Source organism: Zootoca vivipara, chromosome 4 (assembly GCF_965207765.1).
Source record: "Zootoca vivipara chromosome 4, rZooViv2.hap1.1, whole genome shotgun sequence".
NCBI lineage: Eukaryota > Metazoa > Chordata > Lepidosauria > Squamata > Lacertidae > Zootoca > Zootoca vivipara.
This window is the reverse complement of record NC_142587.1, coordinates 48,613,495-48,632,875: the sequence shown is the minus strand read 5'-3', so window position 1 is coordinate 48,632,875 and position 19,381 is coordinate 48,613,495. Positions and strand designations below refer to the sequence as shown.

The 19,381-nt window shown below is 41.6% G+C and overlaps 1 protein-coding gene across 2 annotated transcripts in view; it reads left to right on the top strand.

Annotated features, from left to right (window-relative positions):
* Positions 1-5,508: 5,508 nt before the first annotated feature.
* Positions 5,509-19,381, top strand: part of PDE9A (phosphodiesterase 9A) — a 68,469-nt gene continuing 54,596 nt past the window's right edge. For both annotated transcript variants that reach the window (XM_088667850.1, XM_088667849.1), the window contains exons 1-2: positions 5,509-5,959; positions 17,657-17,727. In XM_088667850.1, the coding sequence (XP_088523976.1) occupies positions 5,891-5,959; positions 17,657-17,727 (140 nt within the window). In that variant the 5' untranslated portion in view covers positions 5,509-5,890. The remainder of the gene's footprint in view (positions 5,960-17,656; positions 17,728-19,381) is intronic.

Below are 19,381 nucleotides of genomic sequence, written 5' to 3'. Positions count from 1 at the left end.
GAAGCATCAACATTGGACAGCTGCTGTCTGTTTTATTATGAAATGGTTTATTTCTTCCATTAAGTTTCCAGTAATTTTATATTTTTTCTAAAAAGAAATGACAGAACCTTATTGTCATTGCGCTTGGAAACTGCTTAGAACAAAATAGCTGTGATTCTGAAATGTTACCTTATATTTTGGTACAAAATTGCCTCGTTTTTCCTGGAGCACACAGGAAAATACAGAGTTTTCTCTGAAAAGAAAACTGTTCTCCCTTTTTTGAGGCACAAAGTGTCACCATCAGTTCCCAGTTTCCTGCCAGACAGGGTCAATCAACCTTTGGTTAACGGAGGAACTCGAGTTTCTCCATTTCTTGGCTGTCATCTCGGAGCAATCCAGCAGCCCCCCCTTCAATTTAGAATTTTGCTTGCCAGCAGCCTGTAGAAAGTTCCAATTGTCTGTTAAGTCTTCCACTGCTTTTATAAAATGAGTCCAGACAATTCTTATAGCTGGGATTTCCCAGAAACACAAGGCTAGTGTGCCAAAATCCTGACCGTGTTCCCAGAGCTGGTCAGGATGTCTTTCTCTTCAAACATGTCTGATCTGTGCAAAATGAGCACTATGTAGTCATTTAATTAAAGTACTCTTTGGCTCTTCAGCCAAATAATAAAGGGCTCCCAGACGAGCTTGCAAAGATTAGTAATAAGGAAATCTCTGCCATCAGCAGCACAGGATTTTGGGTGGTGCAAGGCAGTTCCTCCACACACCCCGTTCTCTTAATATACCATGTCTCCCCGTTGCCTATACACTGCCTATAACATCCAGCACTACCTCTCTGTTGGAATCCTGGAAGTCAAGACCCAAGTTTTGGGCAAGTACTCTTTGGTGAGAGAACCCCAGCAGAGATTTAACAGTGCAAAACCTCCAGCAAAGAAGAGTGTGGAAATATGGACTATAAAACCTTTAGAATGTGCCCTTCCAGTGAGTCCCAAAAGGCCACCTTATAAAAGCTATTTCCATTCTATTCCACTTCTATAGAATAAAGATAGATTCCATGTACGGTAAGTCATAAAATGGTTTACTTACAAAACTCTTCATGTTAGTTGTAAAGGGAAATAGGTGTATAAAAGGAGAATTCCTGGATCTGGATGCCAAGATGCAGGTTTGGGGTAAGTACTCTTTGGTGAGAGAATCCCAGCAGAGATTTACATTTTTTTTTAAAAAAAAAGAAATATGCAGCTTAACCACAGCTCTCAGTTTGAAAGCACCCTAAGCCAAATCTTGTACAGCTATACAGCTGCAAATAAAACGTTTTAAAAGTGTTGTAAAGTTCAATACACAAATGTGGCACTAGATGGCGAAGGTGAGCTATGCAAAATTCAATGTATTTTTCAAAAAGTTTTCTAAAAAAGCATTTTCACAGCATTTTTAATATGTGTGTAGATTCCACCTTAGTGCAGCATTGCAACAGTAAAACATCACACATTTGTGTGATGTTGTTAAGCCAGGCATAGGCAACCTTGGCTCTCCAGATGTTTTGGAACTATGACTCCCATGATCCCTGACCACTGGCCCTGTTAGCTAGGGATCATGAGAGTTGTAGTTCCAAGACATCTGGAGAGCCAAGGTTGCCTATGCCTATGCCTGTGCTAAGCCATAGTTTGATTTACAGTGTTGTGTAAACCAGCTACTTAAAAAGGATGTAACAATTTCGGCAACAATACTATCTGGATTCTCCATAAAAGGTAACCAGAGTCCCACCAGAATCAACTGGGGGAATGATGAGCAAATACTGTGAAAGTATACTGTACAAGATGAGAGACTATTACCTTATTATTCCCAAATAAAATAATAATAGCAAAACCAGCAAAGTTGAAGGGCAGAAGTCAGATTTTGGAAGTCATGATTGCCACCAGATGATGTTATTGACCAGTTAAGGAGCTGGGTATGTTTAGCCTGGAGAAGAGAAGGTTAAGGGGTGATATGATAGCCAAATATATAAAAGGATGTCATATAGAGGAGGGAGAAAAGTTGTTTTCTGCTGCTCCAGAGAAGTGGACACGGAGCAATGGATTCAAACTACAAGAAAGAAGATTCCACCTAAACATTAGGAAGAACTTCCTGACAGTAAGAGCTGTTCGGCAGTGGAATTTGCTACCAAGGAGTGTGGTGGAGTCTCCTTCTTTAAGCAAAGGCTTGACTGGCATATGTCAAGAATGCTTTGATGGTGTTTCCTGCTCGGCAGGGGGTTGGACTGGATGGCCCTTGTGGTCGCTTCCAACTCTATGATTCTATGATTCTATGAAATTATCTACAGAAATAAATTTGAGCTGATAAAAAGCAGTTTTGTCCTTTCAAATTAGAATGTATTTACATTTCATGAAGACTGAAAACCAACATCAACATCATCTGAACCCTGAGTGCTGCTGTGCCTTAAGGTGACGTGCATAAATTTCTGTAGCTAAACACTTGACTTTTTTAAATGGAAAGAGCTAGAAAAGGTGTGTTGTAACCTTGTTATTGTCTCAGACAAAAGCTGTTTGACCATAGTCTGAGAGAGTTTAATTTAAACTAGAAGAGCAAAGGAAATAAAGGCAAACAAGTCTTTAGGGTTTAAATAAGGAAAAGCCAAGTGGCAGCTCCTTGAAGAGAGATTCAGAAAAGAAAGACAGGAGCATGAAGTATAATGGAGAAAAGGAAATTGGAAATGGAGAACTATAAGTGTCAGAGGAAGCTAGATGACAGACAAAGGCCCCATTTCAGCAGGGAGAAAATGGGTTTGATTTATATTTTATAATTTAGTGTGTACTTTAGCCAGAAGGTGGCTCTGTGCTATGACGCATCTGAGCTTCCTGGAATCATGTGCTCAAAGGATGCTGAGCCCTTCATCTTTCTGAAAGAGGCATGCATGCTTGTATTTCAGATACTTTGGGTGTTTGGCTCCTTCCTGGAAGCTGCAGCTCCAGTACAGGCTTGAAAATAACAACGAGCCTGCCTTCCACTTCATATTTTCTGCCAAAGGCTCCAGTTGACTTGACTTGAAACACTCGCGAGACATTGTGCTTTAAGGAGCAAACATGCAGCAAATTCTAATCCAGAAAAGAGGTGTGGAAACAGCACTTTAATGAATGTCACAGCTGACATGTGGCTGTTCAGTGAAAAGGATACAGGGAGACAAGTGCTGAAGTAAGAAATAACAAGAAGTGGGCCACAGACAAACTTTTGTTTGCACGGGAAAGAAGCTGGTAGGTTGAAGTTGTTTGTGGCTGGGGTATGTGTGTGTGAGGGGTAAGAGATAGGTGAGCTGCCCTGGTCTGGATTGAACTGGCTCAGAAGTAAGCCAATCTATTTGCTAAAAACTAAATTCTGACTCCAGAAATCACGCACCTCTTCCCTCCAACTCAACCCTGATCTCCAAAATGCCCTCTCAGCTGGCCATTGATCTTAAAACTACTCCCTCTTCACGTCACACCTACCTGATAGAGTGTCCTCTGCAGTCCGATTAAATGTGGTAGTACTCTGAACCTGGGACAGGGCAGGGGGAAGAGAATAGATAAGTATAAAGAATAGATAAGTATAAATAGATAAGTATAAAGAAAACAACAACAACTTGGTTATGAATTATGACTGCCGAGTGCCGGATTTACGTATAAGCGAAACAAGCTATAGCTTACGGCCCCACTCTCTTGGGGGCCCCAAATTTTTTTAAAGAAAAACAACTGTATGTACATTTCCAAAATATAAGATAAAAAAACAAATAAAATAAAACCTACATACAGCAACAGTGTTTTGTGATGTAAGTACTGGTAATGGGCCCTGCCTGCCAGCCTGCTCCCTAAAATATCACTGGTTTGCTCATTTCTATATAAATTACTTTGATAAAATACATATTTTGTTATGTGCAAATGGCTTTAGGTCCATAAATTACCATATAGCATATATTCAACACAAAAAACAGCGACAATTTGTTGTTGACAAAAGACAGCTGGACATATAAAGGGCCCCATTACCTTCAGTAGCTTAGGGCCTCATGAAACCTAAATCCGACCCTGTGAATGCTATTAAATTTTTGCCTCCCTGAAGTATCAACTATGCTTTACATGATGAATTAAGGGGACAGGGGGATGAGAAAATAATCCTCATTAAACCATTGCATAAGATATCTTTCTCCAGTTGTTGTCACTCCCTACTCAAGATTTACTTCATGTTTACAAATCCAAGGGTGAAGAATGTTACAGGGTTGTTTGTTGTTGTTAGTAATCAATGGTTCTGACAAACAACCCTTATTGCTAACAGGATCAGGCCCTCAGTGCAGCAGCTACTCTGAAGGCTCAGGGTTAATTTCTTCAGCCTGCTGTCACTTACAATTACTGTATTTTTATGTGTATAAGACACCCCCATGTATAAGACCCTATGTTTTGAACCCAAAATTAAGAAAACAATATTTTAAACATCAAACAGATGTTTAATAGGAGCCTTCCTATAACCTTGTTTTCCAGTTGTTTTGCACAACTACTATCCGCCACAGCCAACATGGCTGTGCTGGCTAGGAACCATACGAGTTACAGCTGCAAACATCTGGAGGCTGCCTGGTTGGAGACGGCTGCTATATAGGAATTGTCAACTATATAGTGGAGTTGCCATATTTCAAAAAGTGAAGATCTGGACAAATAAGTTGTTGCGTGGTAGTGGTTGGGTTTGTGTTTTGTTTTTGCCAAAGTTGTTGAGCATTTTTTTGTGAAATCTCAAAAAGAAAAATCAAGTTTTTCATCAATTTTTAATGAAATTCATCAAAATCTACACTACCGACAGGACTGCTGTACGTCCAGATTTTCCTAAACATTCCAACGATTTTCTCCTGGACGCTGTTTACGAGGGCTGAATACTGGCTATGTCTGGGAAATTCCAGCCGTATGGCAACTCTATTCCAGACGTATGGCATATAGGGATCATCAGCTAGACTTTGAGATCTTCAAGTCAATAAATGTACTGATTCCCCAAGTCCTTGTTTCAAGCCTGCCTGACTGGGGTGTGTTGTTGTGTTCATGTAGAAGCCAAGAAAACCAGCCTACAGTTTGCCCTACAGCTGAGCATCTTACAGCCCACAGTCACTGTAATCTAGATCATTAGTGACATTCAGCAGATGGCATTCGGAATTAATTTGGAATGGAAGGGGAGACAGAGTATTCTATCCTGTTTGTTCCAACCTTGAAATTAAAGATAATATACTTAGATATCACTGTATCATTAATTCCCCTGCCGCCGGGACACAGAACTATTTTAACAGAAGTATGCATACAAGAATCTGTTTTAATTGGAGGAAGCGTAATGCCAGCTCCTGCTACAGTGTGTCCTTGTGATTTCAACAACTAATGCAGCTGGGAGCTAGTCGTACATTCAAAAAACAGGTTTGCTAAAAGGATGGATGTTGAAATTTCAGCGTGGAAATTACTGATGCTAACTGTGGGATAAATAAAGATAATTCCCCCCCCCAATCCTAAGTGGTGTTTTGTCTTCTGTGTCAAAAGCAGCTAATCAAAGCCTACTTTGCAGTACAGCATCACACACACTGATTGCCTAGAGGCTTCTGCAGCCAAAGAGAGTTGCTATGGGAATCAAGAGGGCACTTGGAGACGGGATCTGGGGCTTGGCTCTCTCCCGTCCATGGCTGCTGCTGGACTCACAGGAATGAACAAAACGGAAAAGAGGTGGCAGAGAGGCACAAGGAAATGCATGCCTGTTAAGATGAGGGACTGCTGTAGCTGGAGGCACTGGAATGGAGTAAAGCAAAGACACGAATGCATCCGGCAGTAGTGGCTCTGCTTGGCTTGGTTGGACCTGATTCCTGCTGTAGAGTTAACCTCGCAGAACTGCAAGAAAAGTCTTGACACGGTAGCAAGTCTTCCAAAAGATGGGATCCAGCTCATCTACATACCGGCCCAAGTACGTGTATTTGGATATCGGTGGAAGAATTCAGAAGGTACTTTTCACTCCTTGTTTCTTTGTCGCTACGATCACATTTGCATTAAACTGGAATCACTGTTCAGCTGCTGCTGCTGCTTTCCTTTTCTATGCTGTGAGCTTTGATTGCGTCCTCATTTAGCTGAAAATCTGTCACCTCTCTTTTGTGAAGCAGCCTTGAAATATGAATGAGTCCATCTCTGCACAATCTTTCATTTTGCAAATGACTGTGGTAAATGGCAGGAGAACTCTGAGAGCAGCCTTCTGGTTTCAGGATAGCAGAGATTTGGGGTGACTGTGTGTATCCTCGCTTGTTCCTACAGTTTCTGTGTGCTCTACTAGAGATGTGAATGCAAAGTTACAGAGGAGTTTGGAGATCCAGCGCCAGTTCTTGTGCCAGCAGTTCACAATGTAAATACACACTTTCAAAGATCCAAGCATTCGAATGATTTAAGTAGTTTAGAGCAGAGGAAAGTATATTAAAATTATACTGAATTGCTTTCCGAAAATAAGGTCTGCTTTTCATGCCCTTTAATACTCTCAAGGTGACTTGTATGCATATTCATGCACGCGCATATGTGTGTGTGTACTCACAAGCACAACATTAAACTTCTATTATAACTTTAAATATTGGTTTAGTTGTGGTGGTGTTAGCAATGTGTCAAAGTTAACAAAGGAGCTAAATCTGCAAGCTAAAATTACAGTCCATGGTTTGCCGCCTTACCTGAGATGCCAGAGGGATCCCAAATTCTTTACAAGAAGCAATGATTTGAAAAAGCCAAAGTGCCTTACTTTTTTAGCTGTATACTCCAAGTCATTCCGGAAAGAGGGAATTGCAGATGGATTGTTCGCCTATTTCCTCTGAATATCTAATTAGCCATAAGGACTAATTTTAGGGTAAGCATCTTCTCTCCTATTCTGCCTTAATACAGCTACAGCTATGCAACTTGGGGGGGGGCTTTTCAGAGACAGCTGTGTTCATCAGACTAGCCCTTTTCTATAGTTTTATAGAACACTTGTCATGTAATAGAACGGGTTGGGGGCAGCTTTGTTCTCAGGAGAAAGCCTTGCTGCTGGGTCTAGAGTAGGGGGAATAGCAAGGGTGCTAGTGGCAAGGGATCATGGAAAAATAACAAAAACTGAAGGACTAATAATAATGCCTTGCCTTTTAAAATGGCAGAGAATAGGTGAAGAATGACTTTTAGCAACCCTGGCAGTGTACATTCATACTTCTCAAGCAGTTTATACCAAATAAGGTGTTATGATGTCACAGGTTCCAAGCACAGGACACTCTCACAACCATGATGATCCACATTCTTAAAAGATGTTGGAGACTTCAGCTGACGCAGAATATGCGTAGAGTTTTAGCGGGGCCCATCCTACAGAACATGAGACTCTGATTTTCACGGGCTTCCAGTCCATTTCCAAGCACAAGAAGTGCTGGAAATTACCTTGAAAGCTATAAGTGGCTGTGGTACCCAGGAAATGGAAAGCACATCCTTCCCCGTTCCCCCACGATTCTGCCTACTCACTGTGGTCATCAGAAGAAGCCCCCACCCCACCCTCACCTATCACCATAATAGTTTCAGTTGGTGGAGATTCAGGGACAGACTTTTCACTTTTTCCAGGAAGACCAGTTGGCCTGTTCTTTGTTGACATGCTAGCATATCATCAACAGCATTTTTGGTTTTACTTTTGGTTTGGTTTAATCTCAACCACTAGTCCTGTGGTTGTATGAATGCTGCTTTGCAGTTTGTGGGTGTTTTTAAATGATGTTTCCCTTTATTCTTCTGGTGTCTTGTGAGTCACTTCGGGGGCCCTTTGACCCAAAAGAGAGGGCAGGATTATTTTGATTAATAAACACAAACCCTATTAATTACAATATCTGCAGTAAGGAGGGAGATTGCATTTTCCCGAAACAACTCAGCAGAACAGTCTTGACTGCAGGGGAAATGCAATTTTCACGGTTAGGGAATATCGTCTGGATTCTCCACAAATACTGTAACACATTTCTCAGATGAAGGGAAGAAACAATCTGGAAAGATCATAAGGGTGTTTGACAGCATTACTATATCCCACCAGTATCAACTTTCTCTTTCCTGCTTCAGTTTCACCAACGGTCATTATAATGGGTTGTCTGCTTGAGGCCTACAGAATCCAAATGAAGTCCACTGAGGGTAGGCTGGAACTGCAAAGATAAGCAGACAGCAGCAGGTAGAAGCCAACAACTGGGTGGTCGCAGGAAATCTGGTGAAGGACGGGCAGGGCCGTCTTAAGCATACCTGGCGCCCTGGCGCCATGGTGCAAAGATCCCTCCAGCGCCCCCCCCCGGTTTCCCAGCGCGGCTGGTGGGCGGACGCAATGCGGCTGCCGTGGGTGCAGCAACGCGGTGTCCCCCTGGCGCCCTGGCGCACTGCGCCCCCAGCCTTGCCTTAGTGCCGCCCCTGAAGGACAGCTAAGAGGAGTATCTAGGTTATCAGGATAAAGAATTTGCTGAAACCATGGACCAAAGTAGACAACTTGCTCCAACAAATGCCAGAGTTGAACTGATTTCCTGTATGTTGTAACAGACCATGGTGTCTGAATTTAGCTCCAGCCCTCCTTGGTAAGGAAGGAGTCCTTAAACAGTCTATGTCCTGGTCAGAAGGAGCAAAAACGGTGCTCTGTGGTTTGTTGAGGTCCCTCTGGCACCTCAGAAAAGAACTGTGAGGTCCTGGGCATTTGGTGAGGTAGATCAGATGGCAGGTGCCTGCTTGTATGGTCAGGGGTGCTGCCTCCCAGTGCTTCTTCCTTCCTGTTTCGCTGGGCTGCAGGGGCGACATGGTATCTGCGTCCACTAGGGACTGGAAACGCTTTCACGCCTGTCTCTGAATTAGTACCTGTACCTGGCAGATTTTGATCATACACAGAGAGATGCAGCAATTTTGCATGCTCATTTAAACTTTCCAAAGCAAGATGAGAAGATGCAAAAGTGTAGGTTCTGCTCATGAGAAACAATTCAGATGGCCCATTTGCCTCAAGCATCTTTGGATCTAGAAATGAACTTAAGCGGCCAATTATTAGCATGCTGGTCATGTGATTTGGCCCTAGTTGCCCTCATCAATACATTTTAAGCATCCCACAAACGTGATAGTGGGACCGTGATAGTTCCCCCTAAGTGCAATTTTTTTTAAAAAAAAATTACAAATCTGGATTTTATCTGGCCATTGCAAGCCATAGCCAGGTCTATGTGAGGGCAGAAGTACTGCTTTGAACCAACTTGTCCTTTGTCCTTGGATCATCCTTCATTCTAAGCATGTATAATATATGTTGATACATAGAAATTTCTTAATTGTTATTTTTGTCTAATATGTACAAGGCTTCCAAAAAGCAAAATGTCAATCCCTCTTTAATGTTTGGTCTTTGTATCTATAGTGATTTCTCTGTGACTATCAGCTCCTTATCATGAGCAGAGAGAAGTATCTGAATTCAATTAAAAAGAATGACTCTGGAGCATTAAAACAACTTATTGCCGGCTTATTCCAAAATCTTGATTCTATGCCTCCTACCATGTACAAAATGTCATATACTTTGAAAAACCCTTCATGCAACACTTTTTAAATTGTCTCCCCACCCCACAAAAGAAAATAATAATGATAATGATAATGATAATGATAATGATAATAATAATAATAATTTGGAGTGAAAACACACACAAGCATCTGGCTTTATTCCAAGATTACTCTCTGAAGAGCACTTATATTATTGAAGGACTTGGAAGATAGACAGTTGCCTGAAAGTCTAATACAAGAACTTGCTGTCTAGATGTTATCCATTTTATTTATCAGTGGTGAAATTCTATCTGTACGATGCTTGGGGGGGGGGAGGCAGAATCTGGGAAGCATAGCTGCCAAGTTTTCCCTTTTCTCGCGAGGAAGCCTATTCAGCATAAGGGAAAATCCCTTTAAAAAAGGGATAACTTGGCAGCTATGCTGGGAAGTCAGGAGAGGCAGATTCTATCTCATTTAGTCAGGGTTCAGTTAGAGGTAATGCAGGAGATTATTTTTCTCCCTGCATAAAGATATAATTAAAATAACTTGAACTTTCATCTCCCAAAGAATGTGGTTGCTGGTGGGAGCTCATTAAATGAATTCTAAGCTATCCTTCGACTTGACCCCACAGGGAGGCAAAATCCCCCTTGTGCCATTGTCCCATATATTTGAAAGGATTTCACTGCAAACTGCAAATCACAGCACTTCATACATTACAAAAGGCATGGGCATCGGAGCATGTGTGAGGGTTACAGATGAGTAATACCATACTGTATATAAATACCATACTGTATATAAAACCCCTATGAATGCATGGATCCAATTAGAGGGTTACTCACGGACCAATTAAAATGGTGTTTACACACTGTATTTACAAAGGGAATGTGACATTCTAATAGGAGCATAGCTGCCAAGTTTTCCCTTTTCTCGCGAGGAAGCCTATTCAGCATAAGGGGAAATCCCTTAAAAAAAGGGATAACTTGGCAGCTATGAATAGGAGTAGGTGTTGTTCTCCTTTTCCATCAGAAGGCTCTGCTTATTGGCCCCACTGCTAACCTTCATTTCAAAAACAATAAATGGGTGTGTTGGGAACTTTGGATAGGTATTTAAGAAGTGGATTTTTGGGAACCAACAGTGGAAGATGAGAATGTGACTGGGTGTATTGGCTGACTCTTGAAACTTGCCTATAACTCTTCAGGGATCTATCTTTGACACAATTTGACACAATTTGACATCTCAGACACAATTTGTCTGCGAGACCAGACAAATTGTGTCTACCTCCTATCAATGTGGGGTGCAAAGCGTGAGAAAAATAATCGCCCTCTGCCCCACCAATAGGGGAGTATGGGTTAGATGGCAGAGAGGAAAGCGGGCATGATAAGATGTTTGTTTTTGTTTTTGTTTTAAAAAAAGAGCAGGTCAACATAGTAACTTCTAGAAACAAATAAGCAGAGGAGTTGCCCTCCTTCTGCCATGATTAGAAGGGCAAAATAGGTAAAAATTACAAATACCAGTAAGCAGGCAAGACTGGTGGGAAGGCGGGGGGAATAGTGGGCTAAATAGTTCTCAATAGCCACTTGTCAAAACAGAATGTAAATACCAGGAGTGGAATTAGAAATGCAGGCCTGCATTCATTAAGTGATTATCCAAAGTGGGAGAGCAAAAGGGCCTATGGTACTGTTCAGCAGGCGCCTTTTGTTTTAACCATTAAGAGTTTGCTGAAAACTTTTCTCTGCTGCCAAGCTTATGCCGTCAATTAAGAAAACATCTTTCCGTAACAGTTAGTTAGTTGGTGGCCTCTGTTTTTAAATTTTGATGTGTTTTTTTTAATTGTACTGTATATGCATATTCTTCTTATAAACCACTCTGGGGGTTTTTATGATATAGCAGTATTTAAATACTTTCATAAATTTATTTATTTCATAAATTCCACTTGACTATAAAAAATATAAACTGAGTTTAAAAGTAAAGGGACCCCTGACCATTAGGTCCAGTCGTGATCGACTCTGGGGTTGCGGCGCTCATCTCGCATTATTGGGCGAGGGAGCCAGCGTACAGCTTCCAGGTCATGTGGCCAGCATGACAAAGCCGCTTCTGGCGAACCAGAGCAGCACACGGAAACACCGTTTACCTTCCCGCTGTAGCGGTTCCTATTTATCTACTTGCACTTTGAGGTGCTTTTGAACTGCTAGGTTGGCAGGAGCTGGGACCGAGCAACGGGAGCTCACCCCATCGCAGGGATTCGAACCGCCGACCTTTCTTTCAAAGCAAGGCTGGCCTGCCAATGAGGCAAGGTGAGGTGACTGCCTCAGGTGGCAGAATCCCCAGGGGCTACAGATCCGGCCTCCAAGGGAAGTATTGCCTGCTGCTACCATGTGTTCCTCGGAAGCCAGATCTGCTTCCTCTTCAGCAGCCTCCCCACATACATCCAATCAGCAAATAGTCTCCTCCCATCCCCAGGGATGAGATGATGGGGGCTGTCCTCTGGGGCCTCCAGCGTTCTGCACCCATCTATTGTGATTCAAAGAAGACCCCTTTCCCCTTGCTATGGTCTTTGTTTCCCAGTTCAGCCATCAAGTAAGGTTGATTTGATCCCCAGTGTTGATCTTCACTCCACCTCTGTTTCTGATGTAGATCTTCCCTCCCCATTCTTCCCTGGTGTGAGTGTGGGGGAGGGGGGAGGTGTCATTTTGTGGTTTGCCTCAGGTGGCAGAATGTATTGGACCAGTCCTGCTTCAAAGGCATATTTTTGGTGTGACTAAAACTGAATTAAACAATGTGATGCTTTAGGTATTTGATGTTTTCAAGGAATAACAACAAAACAAATGGTAGCAGCATGGCTATTTCAAAAGGCTGTGGTAAATATTGAAGGCAGCTGGAGGTAGCTGAGGAAGATGAGCAAAGGACAAAATATTAGTTCAAAATAATTACTTTTCAACAAACCTTTGGGCTAGCTTATCTATGCTGTAGCATGTTGGCTAGTGATAGAATTGCTGAAGTAGTTCAGGCTAACACTTGATGTAGCTCAACATCACAACTACAAGTACCGGTAGCTGCAGATGCCTCAAAAATGTTTGGAAGCAGGATGTGATGATAACGATTCTCATCTCATCTTGTCAAGCAACTATTAGAGGCATACTGTTCAATAGTTTCCAATCTGGATATCGTAAATTAGATAAACCCCCTTCTAGAAAATATAGAAAAACAGAAAATATATTATCAATATAGAAGCGGTTCCTATTTCTAAAAATTAAAAATGGGCAGAGAGAGAAGCTACAGGTCCAAATCCTGACCTAGGCTCAGTAGAATTTCAGAATTAGACTTCTGATCAGAATTATGTATTATCTCAGTCAAAATCAGCACAAGTTTTCATTAACTGTTTTGGAGAGTTTGAAATGGAAATATCAGCTGTTCCATCTGCAAAACAGGTTTTGGGTTTTGTGACATTTAATTAGAGTTTCATGACTAGAGTGATCCCAAACAATCAGGGACCACATACGGAATGTAACGACACAATTTAGGGCATATGTAGCTCAATGAAAATGGAGGTAATGCTTCCAGGGCTGGGCACATGAGTAATCTTAACCAGTAAAAACAGAAATGTATTGTCTCTCCAAACCAGTAAAATGCTCTTAAGTTGCCTGGAAATGTGCAGCATGTTCCCTTCCCATTTCCAGCCTATTTGCAAGCTTAAAGAGGCAATTAGTGTATACTGTAAATGATAATAGAAAAATTCTTATGTGAGTAATTGGCAGATTGCAAAAATGCCATGGGAAGTGGGAATGCAAAAGGAGAATGTAGGCAGCATTTCTTCAAGAACCCACACAGACTGCAGATACAAGTACCCCCAGATGTCTGCAGCTGTAAGATGCAGAGATGCAAGAGTTTCTTACTTGCATGAACCTAGAATGCAAAAGGATATGCCAGTCTCTCTTCTGTTTACATGACATGGAAAGCTGTCCTGCTTATCCTGTTTCTTTCTTTTTCTTTTAAAAATATTTTTATTAAAGGTATGCGCAATGTCTCTACCCTGGACACGCCCAATCTCGTCTGTTTATCCTGTTTCTAAGTAGGAAACGTGAGGAAGCTGTGGAGTGGGATGGATTTCTGAGATTCCCTTCTGAAAGGGTTAAGGAACAACTTTTTAACTACTTTGTGACTTATACATATAAAGTGGGTCTACACTGAACAGGGAGAAGGACCATGTCCCCTGCCCAGGTCCCAGTGTTGCCCTCTGACAAGGATGACTGTGCTAATGGGTCCTGGTTGTTTGGAGCACTTATGCTTGTCCACGGGGGCAGCTCATTAGATGCCCACACTTAATTGCAGACACTAGGGGATTGGGGAGAGCCCAGCTGCGTGACACAGGGGGTGGGACCAGTGGTGTGCCCCTCCCAATGGTCACTTGGTAACTTCATGTGTGTAGGGCGCCATATTATGAAAAATTACCAAAGTCCTCCTCTGATTGTGGTTCACACTTCCTAGACCAGTCTGCAGTGTAGATGCTCATTTTGAAAAGCAGTTACAAGGTTTTATTTCTCTTTGGGGTCAGCTATGTACTGAAAGTAGCACAGCAACCTTTTCCAGGTGGGTGCTTCCTTTTTTGGAATATAACAGCCCCTTTACAGCAGATTGCTATTTTTTATATAAATAATAATAATAACAACAACAATTATTATTCTGCAGTTCATATCCTGAGCTGCTTATCAAATTGCTTTATGAATAATGCTGCTTACCTGGGTGTGACAAATTGAAGCACTTTTAAAATGTTTATTTCTGCCCGGCTGGCAAAGAGTTAACCCACCTCCAGCCTGACTGACTTAGAACTCTGATGGGGGCGGGACTGTGCCCGGTTTGAAAGGAGGGAGTGTCGGTTTGGTCAGTTAGGAGGGAGAGGGAGGAAGGTGTGGTGAGGTGTTATGAGGTGGCTTGTATGAAGACAGTGAAGAGGCTAGGAAAACTTAAAGTTAAATGTTTGACTGAGTTTATTTTGTACAACTGGAACAAAGCTAATTAATAAATGACACGTTAAAGAATCACTTATGTTTTTAACACAATAAAACTTCATCTCTGTTTTTGCCAAAAAGAGGTCCGTCTTTATTTTTCCAGCGAGGTACCAGGACTCACAGCCGTGGTGACTCAAGAGAGGGCAAAACTCACCTCAGGCAGGGAGGTGGCAGTTTGTGTCCTGAAGTTACACGGAGGAGGCTTAGAAGGGTAACCTGAGGTGCCAAGGAGTTGCCAGAGTGCATAGGGAAAACTTCTGCAGTGGGGAATCCAACTGAGGGAGACCCTTTACTGGAGGCAAGAGGTTATTCCGTGGGACAGCCTAGAGTTCCTTAAGGTACCAGGTCACGCAGGCTGGAAGGTTCTCCTTACTTAGAAACCCATTAGTAAAAGGGGTTTATTTTTGAGGCGGCAGGAGAAGAGGGTGGGTGTTTTCCCCTCTGGATTCCTGTGTCGCTGTGATAGTAAGAGAGAGTGGGACCCGGGTTGTCACACTGGGCCATTTGCAAAACCCCAGGGTTGGAGAAGGCAAATGAACTTTCATTAAACTGCGCAGTAGCATCCCATATATTTATTACATGCCTTGATTTGGCTTAGCTCTCGCCTCTGATTACTTCGGGAAAGAAAAACAGATGCTAAGTTCATTATGTCCTCCAGTTTTGGTCTTAATTAACCAGGTTAACTATCTGACTTTCATTTGTTCCCAATTATATTACCACATCCCACTTATATTGCATTAATTCTGTTCGATGATAATTGATTTCAAGGCTCAGTGGCCCAGCACATTTCAGAAGTTCATCCTGAGTTCAACAGCAATAACATCAGATCCCAATTTATTGCATTCACCAGCCATTAGCTGATTGGTAACATTTGGTCTGCTTATTCATTTGCTCTGTCAGTCCCTCATACCACTGTCCGCTGGGATGTTTCCTTCTACTATGATTGCAGGAAAATTTGTATTTGAGTTATTTAAAGAAAAATAAAACATTTCTTTTTTTTTCTTATGACTGTAACTAGATAGGAATATCAGAAACCTGCCTCTGTAACAACCAGAACAGCCCATTTGTTCAAAATGAGGTTTTGCTTTTAAAAAATAAAACCTTCTGTTGAGAAAGATATGCCCCTTAGAGATGGACTGTCCTGAATAAATTGATTTTAAAAAATGAAGCCCATGTGAGCTTGCATTTATTTGTTTATTTGTTTATTTGTTTATTTTTACATCAGAAATATTTTAATGGGAATGAAAGGAATGTGTTCAGGCAGGCACAAGATGTCACTGCTGTTGTTCTCGTTTAGCTTCTTAACAGGTTTATCCAGTGTTTCTCCTCTGAGGGGGAAGGGTGAGAGGAGGTATTGAAGGAGATAAAGGTTTAATATTAAATTATAATATGATATTGAAAATAATTAAACTTGGAATAGAAAATGGGATTAGAGGCGAAAGCTATTACAGGAGAAAGAAAGGAATGTCAAAAGGACCTGGGAGGAGGAATGGCTTGTTTGGGGGGAAGGGGGAATAAGTTACAAATTGAGGGTGCAAGAAGAATGGGAGATGAAATTACAGAGAATGGTAAGACATTATGAGAGGCATGTGGAGACAGGAATGGAAATGTTTTTTGTATTTTTAAGCCTTCTCTGCTTAGTGCCTCTGGATAGCAAATTCTGCCTAAAATGGGGACTGGGCTGTCACAAAAGCTCCAGAGCAAATGTCTGTAGATAACTTCAGGAAAAACTGGTTTTTAATTATAATGTTCTCTGCTGAACTTGTCAGTGACTCACCTTCCTCACCACCCACCCACTCCATACACTTTTGAGGCCCGATCCAGTACAGAAGTATTATAATGTTAAACCCAGGGCTTTTTTCAGGGGGAACTCACCAGAACTCAGTTCCGGCACCTCTCAGGTGAGTTCTGGCACCTGTCAGGTAGGTGCCATTGCCATTATAAGAGAAATAGGGACGTGTTCATGGTGAGTTCTGGCACTTTTAAAATAGAAAAATGGTGCTGCTTAACCCCCTTCGAGGCTATAGGTACTTCCCTTTTCATAGCAACTATAGCAGAACCGCTGTTTCTTGGCAGCACATACAACCCTCAACTTTTTTTTACCTCAGAAGCTTAACTAGTTTTATATCAGTGATCTTCTCCACTATGCCTCTGACTGCCAGTTCCCAAGAATCACATGAGGAGAGATCTCTGTTCCACTCAGGTCTTGCTTGTTGGCTTCTCCTAGGCATCCGGTTGGCTACCATGAGAACAATATGTTGGAATAGAAGGGTCATTGGACTGATCCATCTGTCTCCTTCTCTCAGGCTAAACACTTCTACCTCAGGATTGACTGATCCTTCACATTCTTTCATGCAATTTCCCTCTTCAGCATGGCTTCACTTACACATAGGATTCAAATCTTCTGGGAACAAAAGGATTGAGTTAGTGGCCTGATATCTCTGGTGGTGCTAATCTATATCGCAAAAACACTGCCATGTCTGTCACTGGTGCTTTTTTGTGAGCCTATATGAAATAAAATGATTTTGTTCATTTATTGCATAGATAAAACCAACTTGCAAAAATTACAGATTGCTTCTGTGTCCTCCAGCAGTTTACTGTGTCTAACTTGTGAATGTGTGCACATGCAAATTATGTGATCCCCCCTCCCCATCCCCACCCCTCCCCACCCCTTCTCTACATAAGTGCCTGGAAACTTCCATTTCACTGTATCTGAAGAAGTGTGCATGCACACGAAAGCTCATACCAAAATAAAAACTTAGTTGGTCTTTAAGGTGCTACTGAAGGAATTTTTTTATTTTACTTCGATCCAGACCAACACGGCTACCTACCTGTAACCATGCAAATTATGCAATTCAAGTTGGTGGGGCTCAGATGCACCAACTTAATGACAATTTGATCAACTTTACTCTCCTATTAATGTTATTTCTAAAGTTTGGCTTGGATTATCAAACTGCCCTATATTTACTTCTTCTCTTCTCAGACATAGCCATATAAAAGAACTTAAAAGGCTTGCGAGAGTAAATAATAGGAACCATATTATATTCAGTCTTATGAAAAATCAAATAAATGAAAAAATGTTAGGTAAATTAATGCTTTATCTACAGGGTATAGAATAAGATTGCCTTTGGAAGTTCTCTTTCTTCATTTTCTCTTAATTGCTTCTATTTCCTTTGGAAGGTGGCCTTCAGTAAATACTGTAACTCGAGAGATATCATGGAACTCTTCTGTATTGCAACTGGTTTACCAAGGTAAATATTTTTCCAATGCAGTTCTATTTTTTATGAATGCTACTTGTGTTACATTTCAAAAAAAGGCTTAGAGTGACCCCAACTGAGTATGAGTATTCTGAGGAGTACTATGAGTGTGAATTGGTTGGGTATCATGCTAGCTATGGCCTTTTCATAATAATGAAGAAAATAGGAATCTCACAATGAAATTACAGCATGGAAAATATAATGTAAATATACTTGCTTTGCTTGTTTCATTTGAAAACACTGTATTCTTCTCCTTTTGGTCTCAAAAATGGTACCCACAAGCAAAAAACATCTAAGTAACAACCACAAATAGCACAACATAAAAACTAATTGAGTAGAACAACATACTTGCATAAAACTCCAAGGAGACCGAACTCCTGATAGAGCTCTGAGCAAATGTCCCTTGGGATAATAGCATGATGTCAGAAAGCAGGAAGAGAAGATCATCTAAATGCTGAAAATATGATAAAGAGATCAAATTTGTCATTAAATTTAAGTGTCTTGCTATTGTCTACAAGCACAAACATAAAAGATAAAATAAAACAGAATAAAACAATCAGGTATATAATATACAGCAATCCAATACATTCATTTATTTATATTTATAGAAAAACATTTTTATACCATCCTCTTAAAGGTAAAGGTAAAGGACCCCTGACAGTTAAGTCCAGTCGCGAACGACTCTGAGGTTGTGGCACTCATCTTGCTTTACTGGCCGAGGGAGCCGACATTTGTCCGCAGACAGTTTTTCCAGGTCATGTGGTCAGCATGTCTAAGCCCATAGCTGCCAACTCTCCCTTTTTTTCAGGAAACTCCCTTATTCCAAGCCACAGCTGTCAACTTTCCCTTTTTTGCTGGAAATTCCCTTATTCCAATGCCGTTTCCTGCTGCTATCCTGGATTGTTAGATATACCGTAGACTGTCCCTGGGACAGGTGAGGCTGCTGATCCCTTATTTTCAAATCCGAAAGTTGACAGCTATGTCTAAGCCGCTTCTGGCAAAACCAAAGCAGCGCACGGAAACACCGTTTACCTTCCTATCTACTTGCACTTTGACGTGTTTTCGAACTGCTAGGTTGTCAGGAGCTGGGACCGAGCAATGGGAGCTCACCCCGTCACAGAGATTCGAACTGCTGACCTTCCAATAGGCAATCCCTAGGCTTTAGACCACAGCGCCATCCGCGTCCCGTATACCATCCTCTTACAAAATGTTAAATGAATATACAAATAACTTCAAATAACCAGAAGCAAAACAGAAGCACCTTTACTGCATGATGAAAAGGAAAGGAGGTAAGGAGTCAAAAGCACCTGACGGGAGTGACAGCTCCACCACTTGGGTGCTATTATGGAGCCCTTCCTGCCTTTTATAGCTTCCTTGAGCCATAGCTGCCAAGTTATCCCTTTTTTAAAGGGATTTTCCCTTATGCTGAATAGGCTTCCTCGCGAGAAAAGGGAAAACTTGGCAGCTATGCCTTGAGCTCCTCCAGATGACTTGTTAACTGAGCATTCACCCTGTTTGCCTACACAAAGTTTACATGGAGATTATGCAATGTTTGACCTTTTATGGAGCAATGTTTGACCTTTATGGAGCATTTGTTCTTGTTTTTATGGAGGTTATATGTCTTCCCACTAATCAGTTGTCTATCCCA